The 17,863-nt window shown below is 40.4% G+C and overlaps 1 protein-coding gene across 2 annotated transcripts in view; it reads left to right on the top strand.

The window, feature by feature from the left end:
• The window catches only part of TRAPPC8 (trafficking protein particle complex 8), a 94,926-nt gene extending 77,478 nt beyond the window's left edge, over positions 1-17,448 (top strand). For both annotated transcript variants that reach the window (XM_024216519.3, XM_024216518.3), the window contains 3 exons: positions 4,346-4,525; positions 6,796-6,897; positions 16,411-17,448. In XM_024216519.3, coding sequence (XP_024072287.2) covers positions 4,346-4,525; positions 6,796-6,897; positions 16,411-16,491 — 363 coding nt within the window. In that variant the 3' untranslated portion in view covers positions 16,492-17,448. The remainder of the gene's footprint in view (positions 1-4,345; positions 4,526-6,795; positions 6,898-16,410) is intronic.
• Positions 17,449-17,863: the final 415 nt, after the last annotated feature.

Genomic DNA, 17,863 nt, shown 5'->3' with positions numbered 1-17,863 from the left:
GAGGGGGATGGGACAGGACTGGCATGGGGGGAGTAGGGTGGGGCTGAGGGGAGCATGAATGGGACAGGGCAGAGAGCTGGGTGGGGTGGGGTGGGGGAGACAATGGGGCTGGGGAGGGTCGGGGGGTTGGGGAGAGGGACAGGGCCTGGAGGGGATGAGACAGGGGAGCAGGACTGGAATGGGGGGAAGTTGAGGGGGTGGGGATAGCAGGGGGAGCGATGGGGGTGGGATGACGGGGGAGGCTGAAGAAGAGATTTGGGGTAGGGCAAGGCTGAGGGCAGTGGGTTGGAGGGAGCAGGGGGACTGTGGGGGAGGCTGTTGGAACGGGGGCAGGGACTGAGGGCAGTGGGTTCGGGGTGGGAGGTACGGGGGAACTGCAGGGGAGGCTGAGGGAACAGGGTCAGGGTGGGGGCTGAGGGCAGTGGGTTGGGTCTACACTGGCACCTCTTAGCATTGCTGTGCCCGGTGGCAGACCTGCACCAGAGCTACCCTGGCGATGGAAGAGTCCTCAGTGGAAATGCAGACTTCATGACACAGACCCTCCTCATCACTTCAAACCTGGCACTGTTCTGGTCAGTTGCTAGGCTCTTGTCACTTTCAAACCCATGCAGGGTATCTGGCTCTTTTTCAGTTCTCGGGTTAAGAAAAGCCTCTAGATTTTGTGAGGGCTTCAGCATTCACTTTCCTACTTGACAAACTGTCTGCCTGACACATTGCTCCCAGGGCATTCATCTTTATTCATTATCGGCAGGTCCATCAGATTAATGAGCAACACGGGGAAGCAACACAACGGTGTCATGGATTTTTAATTTTTCAAACCACTTTGGCCTCAACAGGGATAACAGCAAATCTGGACAGAGCAGATGGGTGTCAGGATGGGTTTGCGTATTTTTTTTTTTTATTATTTTTTAAGTGAAAATGTTTGGGTCTGAGCAAAGGCTGCAAACTTCCCTTTGGAAACCTCTGCTGATCTTTTGCCCCAGGGGCTAACGACAGCCTGGAATCTGGGACAGACTTCCACATCCATGCAGGGTGAGATGATTGGGGGGAGGGGAAGGACTGTGGGGCAGGCAGAGGGAACAGGGTCAGAGGGGCTGAGTGCAGTAGATTGAGGGTGGGGGGCACAGGGGGGGACTGCAGGGGAGGCTGAGGGAACAGGTCAGGGTGGGGGCTGAGGGCAGTGGGGCTGAGGGGAGTCCCCCCAGAAAGCCCTGCCAGGGGGCCAGGTGAGCTCAACAGTGCTTACCTGGAGCGGCTCCCAGGAAGCATCCAGCAGGCAGGTCCCTCCCAATCGCTGTGGCTCCTTCCTACGGTTGGGTCGGGTCGAGGGGCAGGGGTAGGGGGGGGCCTCTCTGCCCGAGTCTACAAGGCCCGCCCTGCTGCAGCATGCAGCGGAGCGAGACCTCCTCGCTGCCTCTCTGTGTGCCGGGGGCAGGGGCAGGACTGCGCTCTGCAGGCTCCTGCCGGCCGGGTGGCGGGCCCCGTGGGCTGACACTGCCGCACCGGGAGCTCTCAGCTGCGCGCTGCCCCAGGGCCCAGGGAGGAAAGGTGAGTGGCGGCGCCGGCTTGCCGCAGTTCCCCCAGCGCGGCTGCCCTGTCAGCCCTTTTGGGTCTTTAAATAGCCGTCCGGGGGGGAAATCCCGGACATTTTTAGCTTTTTACAAATTCCCCCCGGACGGCTATTTAAAGATCCGAAACCCGGACATATGGTAACCCTAATGAAGGTTCTTATTTGAAAATTTAGCAAATGGATGATTGGCATCATGGTCCGACTGAAGGTGGGAGTTGACCTTGATAGTGAATGAGATATGATACGTAGAGTTGTGATAGGTTGTGTAGAGCTTTAAAAGTGAAGACAAGCTCTGTGATTTTAACTGTAAACCTGATGCACATAGGAAACTAAGTATTTAAATGTATGTGTCACAGATCCATGGCACTTTGTAGCCCTGACATTGGTGGTATGAATGGTATTGTTTGAACTTGTTTGTAAGGAATTTATGAAAATACAGTAATGTTGGGATATTTTCACAGTCAGAAAAACACTAAATTGCTTTTAGCTAAGTGTTTGTGGAAGACAGTAGATCTTAATCAGAATGAATTGGTCCAAGTCATTACTTTTTAAAAGGGCATCGCTTCCAACATTTTTGTATTCTACATTGTTTTTCTGAGCCTCAAATTCCTAATGGTTGGGCTTGCTCCCTGCTGTTCAAGCATAGCAGATCCAATCAGTGGCAGAAGATTTTAACTGTTTGTTTTGCCAATTTCCTGTGGACTTCAGCTCTCTTCTGTGTTTGAGACACAGCATGCCATGTGTTCAGGTTCCTTTGTATTTACTTGAATGGCTGAAGTCTCATGAGACAGGGACAAAAATGCCCCAAATGCAAAGCCTTGCTAATTTCCCCCCATTTTAGCACTGATCTGCTCAGTATGCAGGTATTTACAGTTCTCTGAAAGGTGGTTTTTCTGTCAAATTCTCCTGTTCCTGCCTTGCTATCATGTGCCAAATGACACACTCTATAAAATTCAGGAGACTGACCATTCCCACCAGGCTGGAACTATGCCTTGTCCCAGCATGAGCTTGGGTGGCTGAGTGGCAATAGAATTGCGGTTACATCTGATCACCACAATGGAGTAGGGGGACCAGGAGGTATAAGCAGCAGTAAGATAGTCTCTGTGATATTTACTCCATTGTTTGTGTATCTTGTCCATTGTTGGCGTGGGTTTAAATGACAGTCTTTAATCCGGGCTTTCAGTTATGTGAATACAAGTATTAAAGTGTAAAAATCCTGGGCAGTTTCATAAAGTAAGGCAGGGCAGTATTTCTTCTGTCTGTGTTGTTTCAAATTTAGTATAGTCCCTGAGTCTCATCAGTCTCCTTTACAGGAAAACATTCTAGAAAGACCGTTCTCCCATAGACCATTACTTCCCCAAGCCCAGGGGGATCATTCCTCTTCCATGGTGTGAGTAATCTGCCAATACACAACAGCTAACAGCTTTGCACAAGGTAATATAGTTTGGGCATTTTGACAGACCTCTGAAGGGTGGGGATAAAGGAGTAGGAAGGCATACCAAATATTGCCACCACCTCCTTGTCCAGTCTTCTCCCAAGGACAGACTCCTTAGCTGCTACTTCATTCTCTGAAATTTTGGTTGAAGACGTTCTGGAGTAAGTGATGGATCATGTGTGTGTGTATATATGTATATATATGTGTGTGTGTGTGTGTGTATTCTATCCAACAACTTAAGATTCCCCTCATAATGACCCAGACCAGGGTTTTGGCCACTCTCTCCATCAAAGTTCAAGCCTCAATTTGGGTATCGTTAAGGGCAATGAAAGTGGTTTTCTTGGTTAAATTGATTGGGTCTGCAGAATGAAATTCGAGATGTTATTACCCCATATATAGACTTTGCAGCCTTAATATTTTTAATGGTGTTTTGGTTTTTTTAAGTTTGCTATTTTAAACACGTAGGAAGTTGTATCCTGATTTCATCATTGGAACCATAGTATTGCTATCACCAAGAGCTCAAAAATGAGTCTGGCCTGGAGGGGGAAAAAAAATAAAAAATCAGGAGGCCCAATTTTTTGGTTTTCTTTGCTTCTGGTTTCTAAGTTTTTAATGTGTACTCGGGACATAATTTCAAACTCTTCTATCTTCCACATAGAAGATCTGTGGGGATGGAGCATGTTCATTGCTGATCGAATCTTTGGAGAAATTAGTTGCCAAACTAACAAACCTCTAATGAGCATGAGTGAACTGTGATATTCAGGCTTATAACTTGGCCAGATTTTCCTGGGGATAGCAAACAGCATATCCTTGTCAAAAATCATGTTTTGCTCCAAATCATAGGAGTGCTAGAACTTCCCATAAAAATGTCTGAAATAATGTAATATGGGTAAAATATGGGTATGCACTGCAACAAAAGGGATGTTCTTAATTCTGGTTAGCTAACTAGAGTTGGTTAACTTGAGGTAAAAGGCAGGGCAGTTGTAATGTTTACATGAGTTAGCAGGTAGTTAAAGCCTGTTGGGGAGTCCCAAACCATAATCAGTTCAATAGGGCAGTCTATCATTTGGAAGAGTGGCCACAGCCCCTCAGTTCCCCCTTGGTCATGGGATAGAACTGGGCCATCTCCATTCCTCTCTTCTATGCTGGCTTATTTAGAGCTGGTATGGAGTTAACTTCTGTGTCACAGAAGGTGTGCAAAAGCCCACATGCATGACTGTTTTGCTTACCAGGGAGGTAGTACCGAGAAGCTCCACAATGGAGGAAATTCCACCTTCATAGAATAAACTTGAATCCGTTTATTACATGTACTGAAAGCAAAATGTGTTGTTTTCTTTCAGATAATCAGTTCAGCTAGTCCGTGTGCAGACTTTTTTTTCCGAAGCTTATCTTCTAAATTAAAAAGAACACACGCACAATCAAATATGTTTCAAGGAGCTGCAAAACAGTCATTTGATGAGGCAGTCAGATTGATACAAAAATGTAGTGAGGTGGATTTGAATATTGTTGTTCTCTGGAAGGTATGTATGGTCTGTTTTCATTTATCCATATAATAGCATGATTATGAAACATGATTAGTAGAAAATGAGAGCAAATGAGATTGTTTATATCTAACGTAGTGTTCTTGAGATGCACACCTAATTTTCCAGACAAATGTTAGGTTTTGTTTTCATTAAACTTTAGTTTGTCTGAAAACAGGAAATTAAGTTAATTGAAACCACAGTTGGGACAGTACTGAACGTTATTACTATAACAATGAGTAATCAGGTACCATTTTTTGAAACATGTCTAGGTTTAAATGTGATTGGCTTAATACTTGAGAGATCTTGTCCCCTCCATATGTGCCTATGTTTCCTCATGGTGAATGAGGCTTTTTTTTGCAAAGATAGTAAATCAAGTTCTGACCCCTTTGAACCTTACACAGCCAGCGTCTTTAACTCTCCGGACACACAGGTGGACTCTCCCACACTTTGCTCACATTCTTAGAGGGTTTATTTGAAGTAATGCTCCCACTCACTTTTTAAAGGGATGGCTCCAATTATCAAGTATAAACACTAAAAATGTATCAACATAACAAATTACAGTAAATCTAAATACTGTGTTTGGCAATATAAAATTCCAGCATTTGTTCGGGAGTCTGCATGCTAACTTTTTTGTATATTTTTTTCATCTCCACGAAGCACCAGACTTTTTGCACTTCGGTTATGGGAGAAATTGTTGAGGGTGAAAGCCTGCTGTTTTCTTCAGTGGACTAGCCCATACATGCAAGACATGTTAGACAGCAGTAGAACACTGCTGGATTCCTGCTTTAGGGTTTCTCTTCCTAGCTCTAGGGGCAAATTGTGGTTACAAACAGTATAGCTAAACGTAACAATGCCCCCATTAGGGATTGTCTTCAGGGACTGAACCTGATGCCTCTGGATGTAAAAACTACCACCTCTACCATTTGAGCTACAAAAACATGACCTGTTACTACAGAAGCAATAGCAGAGCCATAAAAACCTTTATACGGTCTAGCTATTTACAGATAAACAGCACCTACTCACTGTTCGTGTGTAAGATCATTATCACTTCTAAAGTTTGTATTATAAAAGAGAAGTGTTATTTGATAACCTTTTCTAGGAGTGTTGTTTTTGAAAGACAAAATAGATGAGACTTGTCTTCATTATATTAGACCTGAGGTCTAGAACCAGCTCCATCTCAAGTGAGCTTCTGCAAACTGTTACCCCTCTGTACAGTGGGAGAATAAATGTCCCTCCCAAGGTAGTAGTAAGAGACGTTGATTCATAATGAGAGTTGTGAAGAGTTCCTATAGAGGGAGTTGTCTACACTAAAAAAATGTTGCCTCTTGTAACTGCTGACATGCGTGGTGTTCCAAATGAAGAGTAATTGCAAAAACAGTGAGATTCAAAATTCCCTTTATTTGACATGAAATAAGTGACTGACTTCCCCTGAAGTTCACAATGTGTTCATCTAAGATCTGACTTCAGTGGGAGTCTTGCACTCTGAGGCTGCAGAATAGGACCTTGATGTAAACAGTGGAAAATACATTTACCTCCCACCCATGATAGCAGCTTAGAAGCTGCCAGGAGACTTGCATAAAATCTCCCTTAAAATATGTAATACAACAAATTTGTAAGGCTTTGCTGATTGTGAACAAGGCATCAAGCATTAGACAGCTCTGTGAACTTAAACTGTGCTGAACAGTTCTGTGACTCATACAGCAGGGCTGTACTGAATTCTACAGTTAAACCAGGAATTTATGCTGCAATATTAACTAAGCACTAACTCACTTGGTAATCTTTAGTAGTGTGGAAAAAATTCTAAAAATATACCACAATGCCAGAGTGGAGCAAAACTGATTTAAATAAGTGTATCTACAATGTATCTTAAGATTTTACATAATTCATCTGAGATTTTGTTTAAAGTGAATTTTATTGTTTTTGTGAAATACACTGCATACCCAACTCTTCACAGTTCCTTGAATTAGAAACATTAAGGCAACACAGAGGACTGCTCTAGATGGAATTTATTAATTAGCTCCTTAGCTTTCTACTGCAAAATAATTGCACTTTATTGAAAGTTGAAGTGATTCCTTTATTCATAATTTTGTAAATCTGTTGGTAAAGATTATGGTGTACTTTGGAATATTTCTAAATAAAAGGTGGTATAAATGTAAGATCATTATCACTTCTAAAGTTTGTATTATAAAAGAGAAGTGTTATTTGATAACCTTTTGAGGTTTGCAGCAAATTAAGAAATATTAAATGTCTGTTATCTTTGTATTTAGGCATATGTTGTGGAAGACAACAAGCAGCTTATTTTAGAAGGCCAGCATCATGTTGTTCTTCATACAGTAGGGAAGGAGGCTTTTTCCTTTCCTCAAAAGCAGGTAATCCTAATACTTTTTTGTATTAAAAACCTCTTGCTTTACAAAAGCCTTTCCAAAGTGTTCGGTATGTTTCCAAAATGTGTGTATCTAAATAAATTAATGAGATTACCTTGTAAAGGCTTCTGTAGTATTTATTTTGTAAAGCTCTTGTAAGTATACATCTTGTAAGTTAAAAGGAATCTGCTAATTTTAGACTAATTTTGGCAACGTACTTTCAAGTCTGTTAAATGACACAACTATAAAAACAAAATTTTCAATGGAAGACTTAAATACATCTAAGGTCTTAGAGCAGTGGTTCTCAACCTATTTACCATTTTGGGCTGCATATTCAGCTCTCTGTGTTATGTGAGCCACATCCACACAATATTATATACCACCTGTATGGCCCTGAGAATGTCACATGGACCGTAGTGATGTGCTGATTGGACCACAAGTGGTCCGCAGACCATGGGCTGAGAACCACTGTCTTAGAGGTTTTCTGCAGCTGCAGTGTAACACAATAAATGTTAAAGGGAGTTAACGTGTAATATTGGCTAAGTGTTTTTAACATATAAAAGTGTAAGCAACAGAAGAGTGTGTTTGGAAAAGACATGAATAAAATTTTAATTTTAGATACTGTCGTATGGCATAGTTCCTGATTATACTTTGATATAGGCACTGAGGATTCTCTAAATACATGTTTACATATTAGATCTGAATAATGTCTTGGAAGTTGTTAGTGTACTTCAATGATATGCTGATAATGGGAACGTCAAGTACATGGAAGAGTGTCATTGAATGTGCAAGCTTTTTAGTATGTAGAAGCCTAATTAAACAAACATAATATAGGATATTCAGACAAATCTATTAAGAGCTAAAGTTCAGTGTTTTAACACGTATTGGCTTTACTTAATTTTTAGTAGCATTAATTGCTGGACCTCAAAATGGTTAACTTAAGTTCATGTTAAAGGAAAAAAGGCAGTAAGCCTATGACCCATGTAGATGAGATGTAACTGCATAACTGTCTTAAACAAAAACTTCCTTAGTTTTGTTGCAGGATTAAAATCAAACTGGATGAATTACATTCAGAGCTCTTAATACAATATTAAGTTAGTACAATTCTTATACTAACATGCTGACTTCTCTGTTGCCTCTTAATACAATATTACCTGGTAATATAGTAGTAGTGAAACTTGGGTGAGTTCTCTCTGGCACAAAAAAACCCCAATCAACTTGGGATAAAATAAAATAAGTTGACTCCAAAATAAGGATCTTGAGTTTTGCTGCACTAAGGGATTAAATAAAAACACTTGAATCTTTTGTATTCTGATGTATTTTGTGCACTAGTGTAGCTTTCCCAGTGAAACTTAGCAGAGTTATAAAAATTAATAGAATTATCAGAGGAAATAACTGGAGAAATCGACAAACTGAATTGTGAGAGATCAATCAATAAAATCTTTCTACCATTGTAATTAACTTTTAAAATATCTGTTCTCACTGATATCACAAAAGCAGCTATAGAAGAAAATGAATAATTTGGGTCTGCAACAAACCAGTGAATATCTGTGTGTGTGTGTATGTGCAGCATTGGTAATCATAAGAATTAGTAGTGTACAAAACTGTATTAACTCAAAGTGTAATACTGAACACATGAATAGTCCAATGTATTTGTGAATGTGAAGAAGAATTTAAAACAAGTAATGTGCAAGGTAAAGGTAGGTGAGTCTCAGTAACTAAAAGTTAAGTAATACTATCCTGCCCATTTTTGTTTACGTGTTAGCTATCTTAATTCTGTTTTCCCTTAAATCTGTATTGTATGTATTTCCTGTGAGCTCTTCTGCAAAAATGTATCGCAAACTTGACTATATTTATACCGTTAGCTTGCTAGGACAATAACTTTTTTTTTTCCCCCCTAATTGCATCTGAAGGCAGATATGGGTATCTATCTAGATATGTACATAGCCCCTGTCAGTGCAGCATCTGAAGCTGTAATGAATTTGTCCTCACAACCCTTCTATGGGATGTATTGATTCCATTTTATAGATGGGGGAAAATGAGGCCTAGAGTAAGTGGCTTGCCTTGTGTCTCATAGCAAGTCTGTGACAGATGTGGAAGTTGAACCCATGTCTCCCTGGGTTCCAGTCCAGTGCCTCACCTATAAGAGCATCTTTCCTCTGTGGTATCTATATTCCATTTATGCTTAAGAGGCGCAGGCTTCCGAGTTCTTAACCATTTCATATCAAAATGCTTATATTTTTGTCATTAGTGTCTTGTAACCGGTCAGCACTTTAAAAAATGCTATTATATAGATATTTCACTATTTTTATCTAAAATTGTACACATTATAACGTCTTTCATTCTTGTGTAATCCTCATATCATGAAACTGATTTATACAATGGATTTTGTGACTACTAAAACAAACCTCTGCCATGCTGAAAAGTAGCTTTGTTTTGAGAAATGGCTGAACCATTTTTTACTGAATCTTACCCCCCAAAAATTCAGCCCTGAGCAGACACCTGGCATGGAAAACTGTCAAATTTAAGCTATTTTGACTTAAGTTCGCATCTGAAACCAATGGCTTACAAGTGTTGGGCAACCTTAACTATAGGCCTCACTGTCTGTAACTGAACAGAAGAGATTACAAGGTAGAACCATGCTGCTCAGGGAGAAATTATTCAGCCATAGTTCTAGGGGGTCTCAGAGGAATTGAGCTACAGTAAAGCAGTCATGGTGCCATTTTATTTGTGGTTTGTGTTGGGGTTTTTTCAATTACCCAGTGCTGCTAAACTGAGAACATATAATTGCCTTTCCAGCAGTTGCCAGCAGGAGATTATCATCCACAACTGACTGAACCACAGTAATTTTCAAGGAGACTGTAAAACCAAGATGCTGACAACATGGAGTCCATAATAATTCCAGCAGAACTCTAAAAAAACTTAGTGTTATCCTGGACTTGATCAAATTCCAGTACGAATAATTGCATATTACCTGACTGATTAAATTGCACTTGTAACATCAAATGCATACATTTCCTTCCCTAAACTTTTGACCATAAAATTAGGAATTCTAAATCACTCTTCGCTATCCTAGCTAGCACAAGAGTAATAAAATCATATACTTCAGGGCATAGTTTGTTCCCTGTGGAAATCAAAGATTTTCCCCCCTATATGTACAGTATTTTACCACTGTCTATATATGCATTACGAGGAGACGTAAGGAGGGATTTTCACTTTCATATTCTACATTAGGTTTTGGTTACTGTTGGATGCAGAATATTGCACTAGATGGATCAGCTATCTGTTTTGGCACATCTTAGTCTTAATATTTTGTTCTAATAAGTTATAAATAGAAATTATAACTGATAGTGCTGCTACATCCATGTGCTGTGCTCTGACGCATCTAATGTTGCTAAGCAACATTGCTTTTTAAAAACTTGATTCACGTGCAGTAGTGTAGCAGTCTCTTTAATGAACAGACAGTTTTGAATCTGTTTATCCCCTTGGCTTTCCTCACTCCTCCAAGTCTACACATGAGAAACTGCTCTTGAGATAAAATTAGAATCAAAGAATGCCAAATATAGCTTATTTCTTTGAGCTGCCCAAAAAAGAGAGGCGGGGGTGGAAAAAAAAGGAAACTAGGCCAGGTGTGACTGAGTTCTTAAAGAACTAAGTGATACAATACAGTTTCTAGCAATAATATGAAGCAGAAATTAGAAATAGGAACTTATGAATATAAACTGAGGATTGGGTTTTTATTTATAAAACGGAATCAATTCAAGCAAACTACTAATACAGCCAAATATGTGACTAGAGATGCTATGGTAAAAGCTGTCTGGCCTACAAAATTACAAGCTTTGGCAATAAACCTAGCATTTGTACACACACTTTATTTTTTATATATATTTTTAATATATATATTAAAAGTGTTCATGCTCTACTGTTACCTTAGACATCCTAATACTGAACCAGCTATGCCCACTAATATGTAACATTTTTGGACAAAGGTCCATCTATGAAGATACTCATTATAGGATAGGAATTACTGCAATTCAGTGAAAATTAGTTAGGTATTTGTAGGAACCCTCCTTTCCACTGCCTCTAACACTACCATAGTGAAGCTCTTTTTAGCACTTGGAGTCTTACCTGTCGTCTTCATCTGCAGTGACCAATTAGCTTTAGCTAGCCAAAGCTCAAAATGCGGCTACTCCCAATCTATAATTGCCCTGGCTCACTTCAGTTCTCAACAGCTCCATCGTCCTCCCCCTTTGTTTCCCAGCCTACAGTAACCTGAAATCCTTTACTTTTTAATTTTCCACATTCAAGTTCAGCCACTTCTCCATATTATAATATTCCTTACTGTTTGTCTAAGCGTTTTTCTCTTGATCACATGGGTAGAAATTAAAGCTAAAGGAATCTCAAGGCCAAAAAGAAAAAAATAGACTGGAAGGGGATTGGGCTGGATAATGTTGCAATTTTAATTAAAAGTAGGGCTCTCAATTGTAGTCAATTCAAGCAATTAATTAAAAAATTAACTTGATTAAAAAATTAATCACGATTAATCAGTTTTATTCACACAGTTAATATAATACCAATTTAAATTTATTATAATTATTTTTGAATGTTTTTCTACATTTTCAAATATATTGATTTCAGTTACAACACAGAATACAAAGTGTACAGTGCTCAATTTATATTATTTTTATTACAAATATTTGCACTATAAAAGAGAGAAATATTTTTCAGTTCACCTCATATTAATACTGTAATGCAGTCTTTTTTTGTGAAAGTGCAACTTACAAATGTAGATTTTTTTTTTTTACAACATAACTGCACTCAAAAACAAACAATGTAAAACTTTAGCGCCTACAAGTCCATTTAATCCTACTACTTGTTCAGCCAATTGCGAAGACAAACAAATTTGTTTACATTTACAGGAGCTGCCTGCTTCTTATTTACAATGTCACCTGAAAGTGAGAATAGGTATTCACATGGCTCTTTTGTAGCCAGCATTGCAAGGTATTTACGTGCCAGATATGCTAAACGTTCATACGCACATTCATGCTTTTGCCACCATTCCAGAAGACATGCTTCCATGCTGATGACTGGTTCTGCACGATAACAGTCCAAAGGTTTAGCATTTCAAGCCTCTGCCATACGCTTGAATACAGGTGGTATCTCAGACTGTGGCCTTGCCTAGGCTTGGATTTAAAGATGTGGTTCTTAGCTCTCCACTAGGCTTTAATTCTTCCAGGTTAGCACAAGTTAAAGGTAGTGTGCCTTATCTATAGTAGACTCTTAAAATGTGTCAGCACATGTTAGCTAACACATGCTAATATCACCCCTGTAAATCCAAGTCTAAACAAGACCAAAGACTGGGTTGGAGAAATTTGGTTAGAGAAGGGAACCTTAGGGCAAAAGCTGGTAGCTATGAAGTGACTATTTGTAAGTTATCAGAGGGAGGAGGTAGCTTGTGCCAGTGAAGCTTCATATATGGGATAGGAAATTAGAGGATGAAATTGGGTATCGATGATGGGGTGTTCAGGCTAAACATAATTTATAAGAAAGAAGATGTTACAAATCAACACTTTTGGTTTACATCATCAGTCGCTATGGAAAGAATGCAGGAGATCTCCCCCTCTAGTACCCATTTCGAGACACATACTTTGAGGTTGCCATTTTTATATTGTGGGTATTAGTATACTATTATACCAGTGTTTATTAGAGGGTTCTTTACAACATGTGCACACCAGTAAAATGGGTTCCTCTGAGTTTGGTTTTTAATAGTTTAAAAAAATGCACTTTTCAGAGTCCAATAGCCCTCATAATCTCACACTGAAGGCATACAGCTGAATTTGACACACCAATCCTGTCTGTGTTGTTTACTCTTCCAGATAAATAATGTAAAAAGTATTAATTTTAAATTAGGATTGAGCAAAGTACACAATGCAATCTTGTAGAACACCTTTCACAGAGCCTTTATTTCGTATGAATAGTACTTAAAGTTAACACAGGAGAGTAAAAAAGTAGGCCAAGGGATCAGGGGAGGAATAGCTTTAATCTGAGGTTTGAAATGAGAGCTCACTGATTCTAATCATATTCTCCCGATATTTCCAGTTTATCCAGATCCCTTTATTTTTGTTCTCACTGGCACTTTACATCACTTAAAATCTGGGATTTTTTCCTTTCCTCTCTAGCTCTTGCTTCCTCTGTCCCACTGGACAGCCATAGTCAGTTGGCTCAAGAGCCTTCTCTTTGCAGCCCTTGCAGCCTTCCTATTTATCTCAATCTTTCAAACTCCGCTAAGAGCATGTATTTTTCTCCTTGGAACTGCATGAGACTTGTGTAAACTTATATTGAGTATTCTTTTTGCTAAATACATCAGTTAATTTTAAAACAAGTATTTTTAACATTATCTGGAAAAGGTGTAAATAGCACATAGACATCGCCAAGTGACTGGGAGGCATTGCCATTGAAATCTATAGACTTGAAGGTGCCCAACACCTCTTGAGATCATGTTCATTGAACAAAAACTTCAAACTGATTTAAATAGTTGAAGGTGAATGTGTTTTTAAAAAAAGATTCTACCCCCTTTTGGCACCCATCTTGTTGAAAAGCAGCACCTTGTGACACTTGGGAGACCTTTACAAGTGTACCAAGTCTGCTTTAATACTGACTTAACAATTAAAACTTGGTTTGAACACATTAATTCTTAGTCTTTGTATAAGCCAATATTTAATGCAGGATGGAGATTGTAGTGTGGTTGCAAAAAACATTCTAAAACCACGCTGAAGAAACCAGCACAAGGTACATGGTCATTAGTAGTACAGGTGAGGGTAAACTCATTTGAAATACAAGCAACGGAGATCAGGTATTAGCAAAGATCTTTACATTTTTTCTCAGTAAAATTAAAAATGTGTTTTTCAGTTAATCTGAAGTTGAATGGTAACAATGTTTCCAATGTTAATTATATGAATCCTTTTTCAGGCTAACATTCATGGATGGGATTTCCCAATTTTTGTGATTCATTTGCCTAACAAAGGGGTTTCTTAGCTTCGTCGTTCTGATGCAGCAGTTATTCTCACAGTTAATAGGAGGAATAGTAGTTGTTTTATATTTGAATGTTCCCATTTCCATTGGTTTTTAGGAGGGTAATTGTGGGAGGTAATGTAATTGGTTCCTTTAGTGCTGGCTTGTAATATTGAACGACTCATTTTCAAAAACTGTAATTTAGAACAAGTCAAATGATCCTGATTCTCCACATCTTTTTGACTCCCACCATTCATATAATTTATGGTAAAAACTCATTCTGCCTGCCTCTTCAGAAGATGCTTACGCACTAGTTCTGGAGTGGACAGTTACGATTTAAAGTTCAAAACATTTGTGAGGTTTTTTAAAGTCAGTAGCCAGAATTTATTTAATCTGGGTATGAATCCGTTTTTATCAAATTTACATGAGAAGTTATATGTAACTGCACTAACTTTCCCATTATATGAGAAAGTTAGTGCAATTAGCACTAGAGTATATTTTAGCCATAATATTTTGTTTTGAAGATTGTTTTTGTAGTGTGGTTTATACAAAGGTTCTCGTTGTTTTAACAAGAATTATTGATATTCGTTCCAAGTATCAGAGGGGTAGCTGTGTTAGTCTGTATCCACAAAAACAATGAGGAGTCTGGTGGCACCTTAAAGACTAACCGATTTATTTGGACATAAGCTTTCGTGGGTAAAAAACCCCACTTCTTCAGATGCATGGAGTGAAAATTACAGATACAGGGATAAATATACTGGCACATGAAGAGAAGGGAGTTACCTTACAAGTGGAGAACCAGTTTCCATCCAGGACACATCACACGATCCATCGTCTACAGCCAAGCCCTAAGATACAACCACATTTGCTCCAATTCCTCAGACAGAGACAAACACCTACAAGATCTTTATCAAGCATTCTTAAAACGACAATACCCACCTGGGGAAGTGAGGGAACAGATTGACAGAGCAAGCCGGGTACCCAGAAGTCACCTACCATAGGAGAGGCCCAACAAGGAAAATAACAGAACACCACTGGCCATCACATAGAGCCCCCAGTTAAAACCACTCCAACACATCATCAGCTATCTACAACCTATCCTGGAAAATGATCCCTAACTCTCACAGACCTTGGGAGGCAGGCCAGTCCTCGCTTACAGACCGCCCCCCAACCTGAAGCAAATACTCACCAGCAGCTACACACCACACAACAGAAACACTAACTTGTAACAAACCCTGTTGCCTACTCTGTCCCCATATCTACTCTAGCAACACCATCGGAGGACCCAACCACATCAATCATACCATCAGGGGCTCATTCACCTGCACATCTACTAATGTGATATATACCATTGTGTGTCAGCGGTGCCTGTCTGCCATGTACATTGGCCAAACCGGACAGTCTCTACATAAATGGACACAAATCAGACATCAGCAATGGTAACATACAAAAGCCAGTAGGAGAACACTTCAGTCTCCCTGGACATTCAATAACAGATTTAAAAGTAGCCATCCTTCAACAAAAAAACTTCAAAAACAGACTTCAGAGAGAAACTGCTGAGCTACAATTCATTTGCAAACTTAACACCATTAATTTGGGTTTGAATAGGGGCTGGGAGTGACTGGCTCAGTACAAAAGCAATTTTTCCTCTCTCGGTATTGACACCTCCTCATCAATTATTGGGAGTGGACCACATCCACCGTGACTGAATTGGCCTTGTCAACACTGGTTCTCCACTTGTAACATGTGCCAGTATGTTTATGCCTGCATCTGTAACTTTCACTCAATGCATCTGAAGTGGGGGGGGTTTTTACCCACGAAAGCTTATGCCCAAATAAATCTGTTAGTCTTTAAGGTGCCACTTTTTCTTACAAGCTGACAATTGTGTGGTTTATGCAGTGGTGTTTGTAGCCTTGTTTGTCCCAAGATATTAGAAAGACAAGGTGGGTGAGGTAATATCTTTTAATTGGACTAACAGAAGTTGGTCTCGTAAAAGATATTACCTCACCCACCTTGTGTCTCTAATTGTCTGGTTTCTTATCTAGATTTTCCTAAACTCTCCAGGTTGCTTAAAAAGGAAACTCAGTGAGATGTTGTTAGTGTAGAGCAGCACTCTGAGTGCTTGTGTTTTGAAAGCCTTTCCGCCCAAATATAAAAACTATGGGTGGAATCCAGGCCCTATTGAAGTCAATGGGAGTTTTGCCATGACTTCAGCGTAGCCAGTACTTCATCCTCTGGGTACAAAGAGGGTTGTCAAAGTGATGTCTTATTTAGGAACCAAAAGACTAATCTTAAATCTGGGGTGTTAAATTGTCCAATTTCAATCTGTTGCCAGTCCTTCAGCACTAAGGTAATGTTGCTTTGAACTAAGGGTTTCAAACATGTTAAATTAATCAAATAATGAAATGTAATGATGCCAGACTTACTTTGTCTACCTGTTTTTCTGTAACTTATCCTATTGATTTTTGTCTGTCTGTTCAGATAAATTTTGATATTTGTTTTTTGTAGGGTTTTAAAAAAATACTCGGGAATTCTGATTGGGAGGACTTGGAACAGGTAACTGACTTTAGGGGGAAGAGCAATTTCTAGGGTGTTGATATATGCCAATCAAGATAATATTGAATATTCCCCAATTAGATAAATCTTCTAACCTTCCGTTCCCACCCTCCATGGAGTCGTATAGTCTCTAAATATAGCTAGCGTTACACATGGTGTCACCTTTCAGCAAGATGGATTCCATTACAGCAGGACCAGAAATGCCAACTGAATTAAAAAGATAGTTTCCAACTATATTCCATTGTTAATAAGAGTATTCTTCTTGCTTCTTGAGCATTTAGGTTGCTGGTCTGAGTGCAGGGAATTAGTTTTGGTTTAAAGGGCATAATCTTAAATTTTTTCAAGCATATGCTGTCATCTGATGACCTATGCCTAGTACAGCCAGACCTGGGGATGCTACTATAATGCAAATAATTAATAATTATTTAAATTTCCTGATTGAAGTCAGTGGCAAAGCTCCCATTGACTTCAGTGGGGACCGGGATTTTCCCTGCTATCTTTTATTGACTCAAGTCACAATCTCAATGTGTTTCTCGTAGTGTTTTGTCTTCAGTATTTTAAGAAAATATTGTAATATAAGTTGTTGACACAAGCGTAGCAATAAGCTAAGAATACTGTAACTGTTTCTAAGTGTAGTGCAGAAATGGGATTCATCAATCAACTCCTTATACTTAGCAGCTGCTGACGTTCATTACTGTGAGTGCATTTTATGTCACTAATTATTGACTCTGCATCAACGGTTCATAAGTGAATGAGGAAAGCTAACCCCTCATAAGTAACTTTTTGATTGGAGTAGATAACAGACTGGTTGGTGTTGGACAAGTACCATATCATCTAGATCAGGGGTCGACAACCTATGGCACGCATGCCAAAGACAGCATGCGAGCCGATTTTTAATGACACGCTGGTGCCTGCCAGGGTCCCGGCTGGCAGCCGCGTGCCATTAAAAATCCTGCCCAGCCCAGCCTGGCCCGGCCCGCTCTTCTCCACCCTCCGCCCCCTCCTGTGGGGGCAGGGGGCAGAAGCTTGGTCCTGCTGGCTCCCCTGCGTCTTCCCACAGTGTGCTGGGTTCCTGCCCCTCCTCCTTCCCTCCCTCCCTGCCAGCCGATCAGCTGATGGCCCTTTCAAGGGAGGGAGTGGGGGAGGAGCGGAGTCAGTGTGCTCGCAGAGGCAGAGAAGAAGCGGGGGCAGGGCCTTGGGGAAGGGGGGGGTGGAAGCGGGGCATATCCCCCCTGCCGTGAGCACCCCATGACCCCAGCCCACACACCCAGCCCTGAGCCCTGCAGCCCCGCACACACCCCCCAGGCCCCTGCCCTGAGCCCTGTACCCCCCTCACACACACCCAGCCCTCTGCTTGACTCCTTCACCCCCCCCCACGACCCCAGCCCTGACTCTGGCACCCCCA

The sequence above is a fragment of the Terrapene carolina genome, unplaced genomic scaffold, assembly GCF_002925995.2.
Source record: "Terrapene carolina triunguis isolate 2854851 unplaced genomic scaffold, T_m_triunguis-2.0 Scaffold58, whole genome shotgun sequence".
In the NCBI taxonomy this organism is placed as follows: domain Eukaryota; kingdom Metazoa; phylum Chordata; order Testudines; family Emydidae; genus Terrapene; species Terrapene triunguis.
This window is presented reverse-complemented; position numbering and strand designations above follow the sequence as displayed.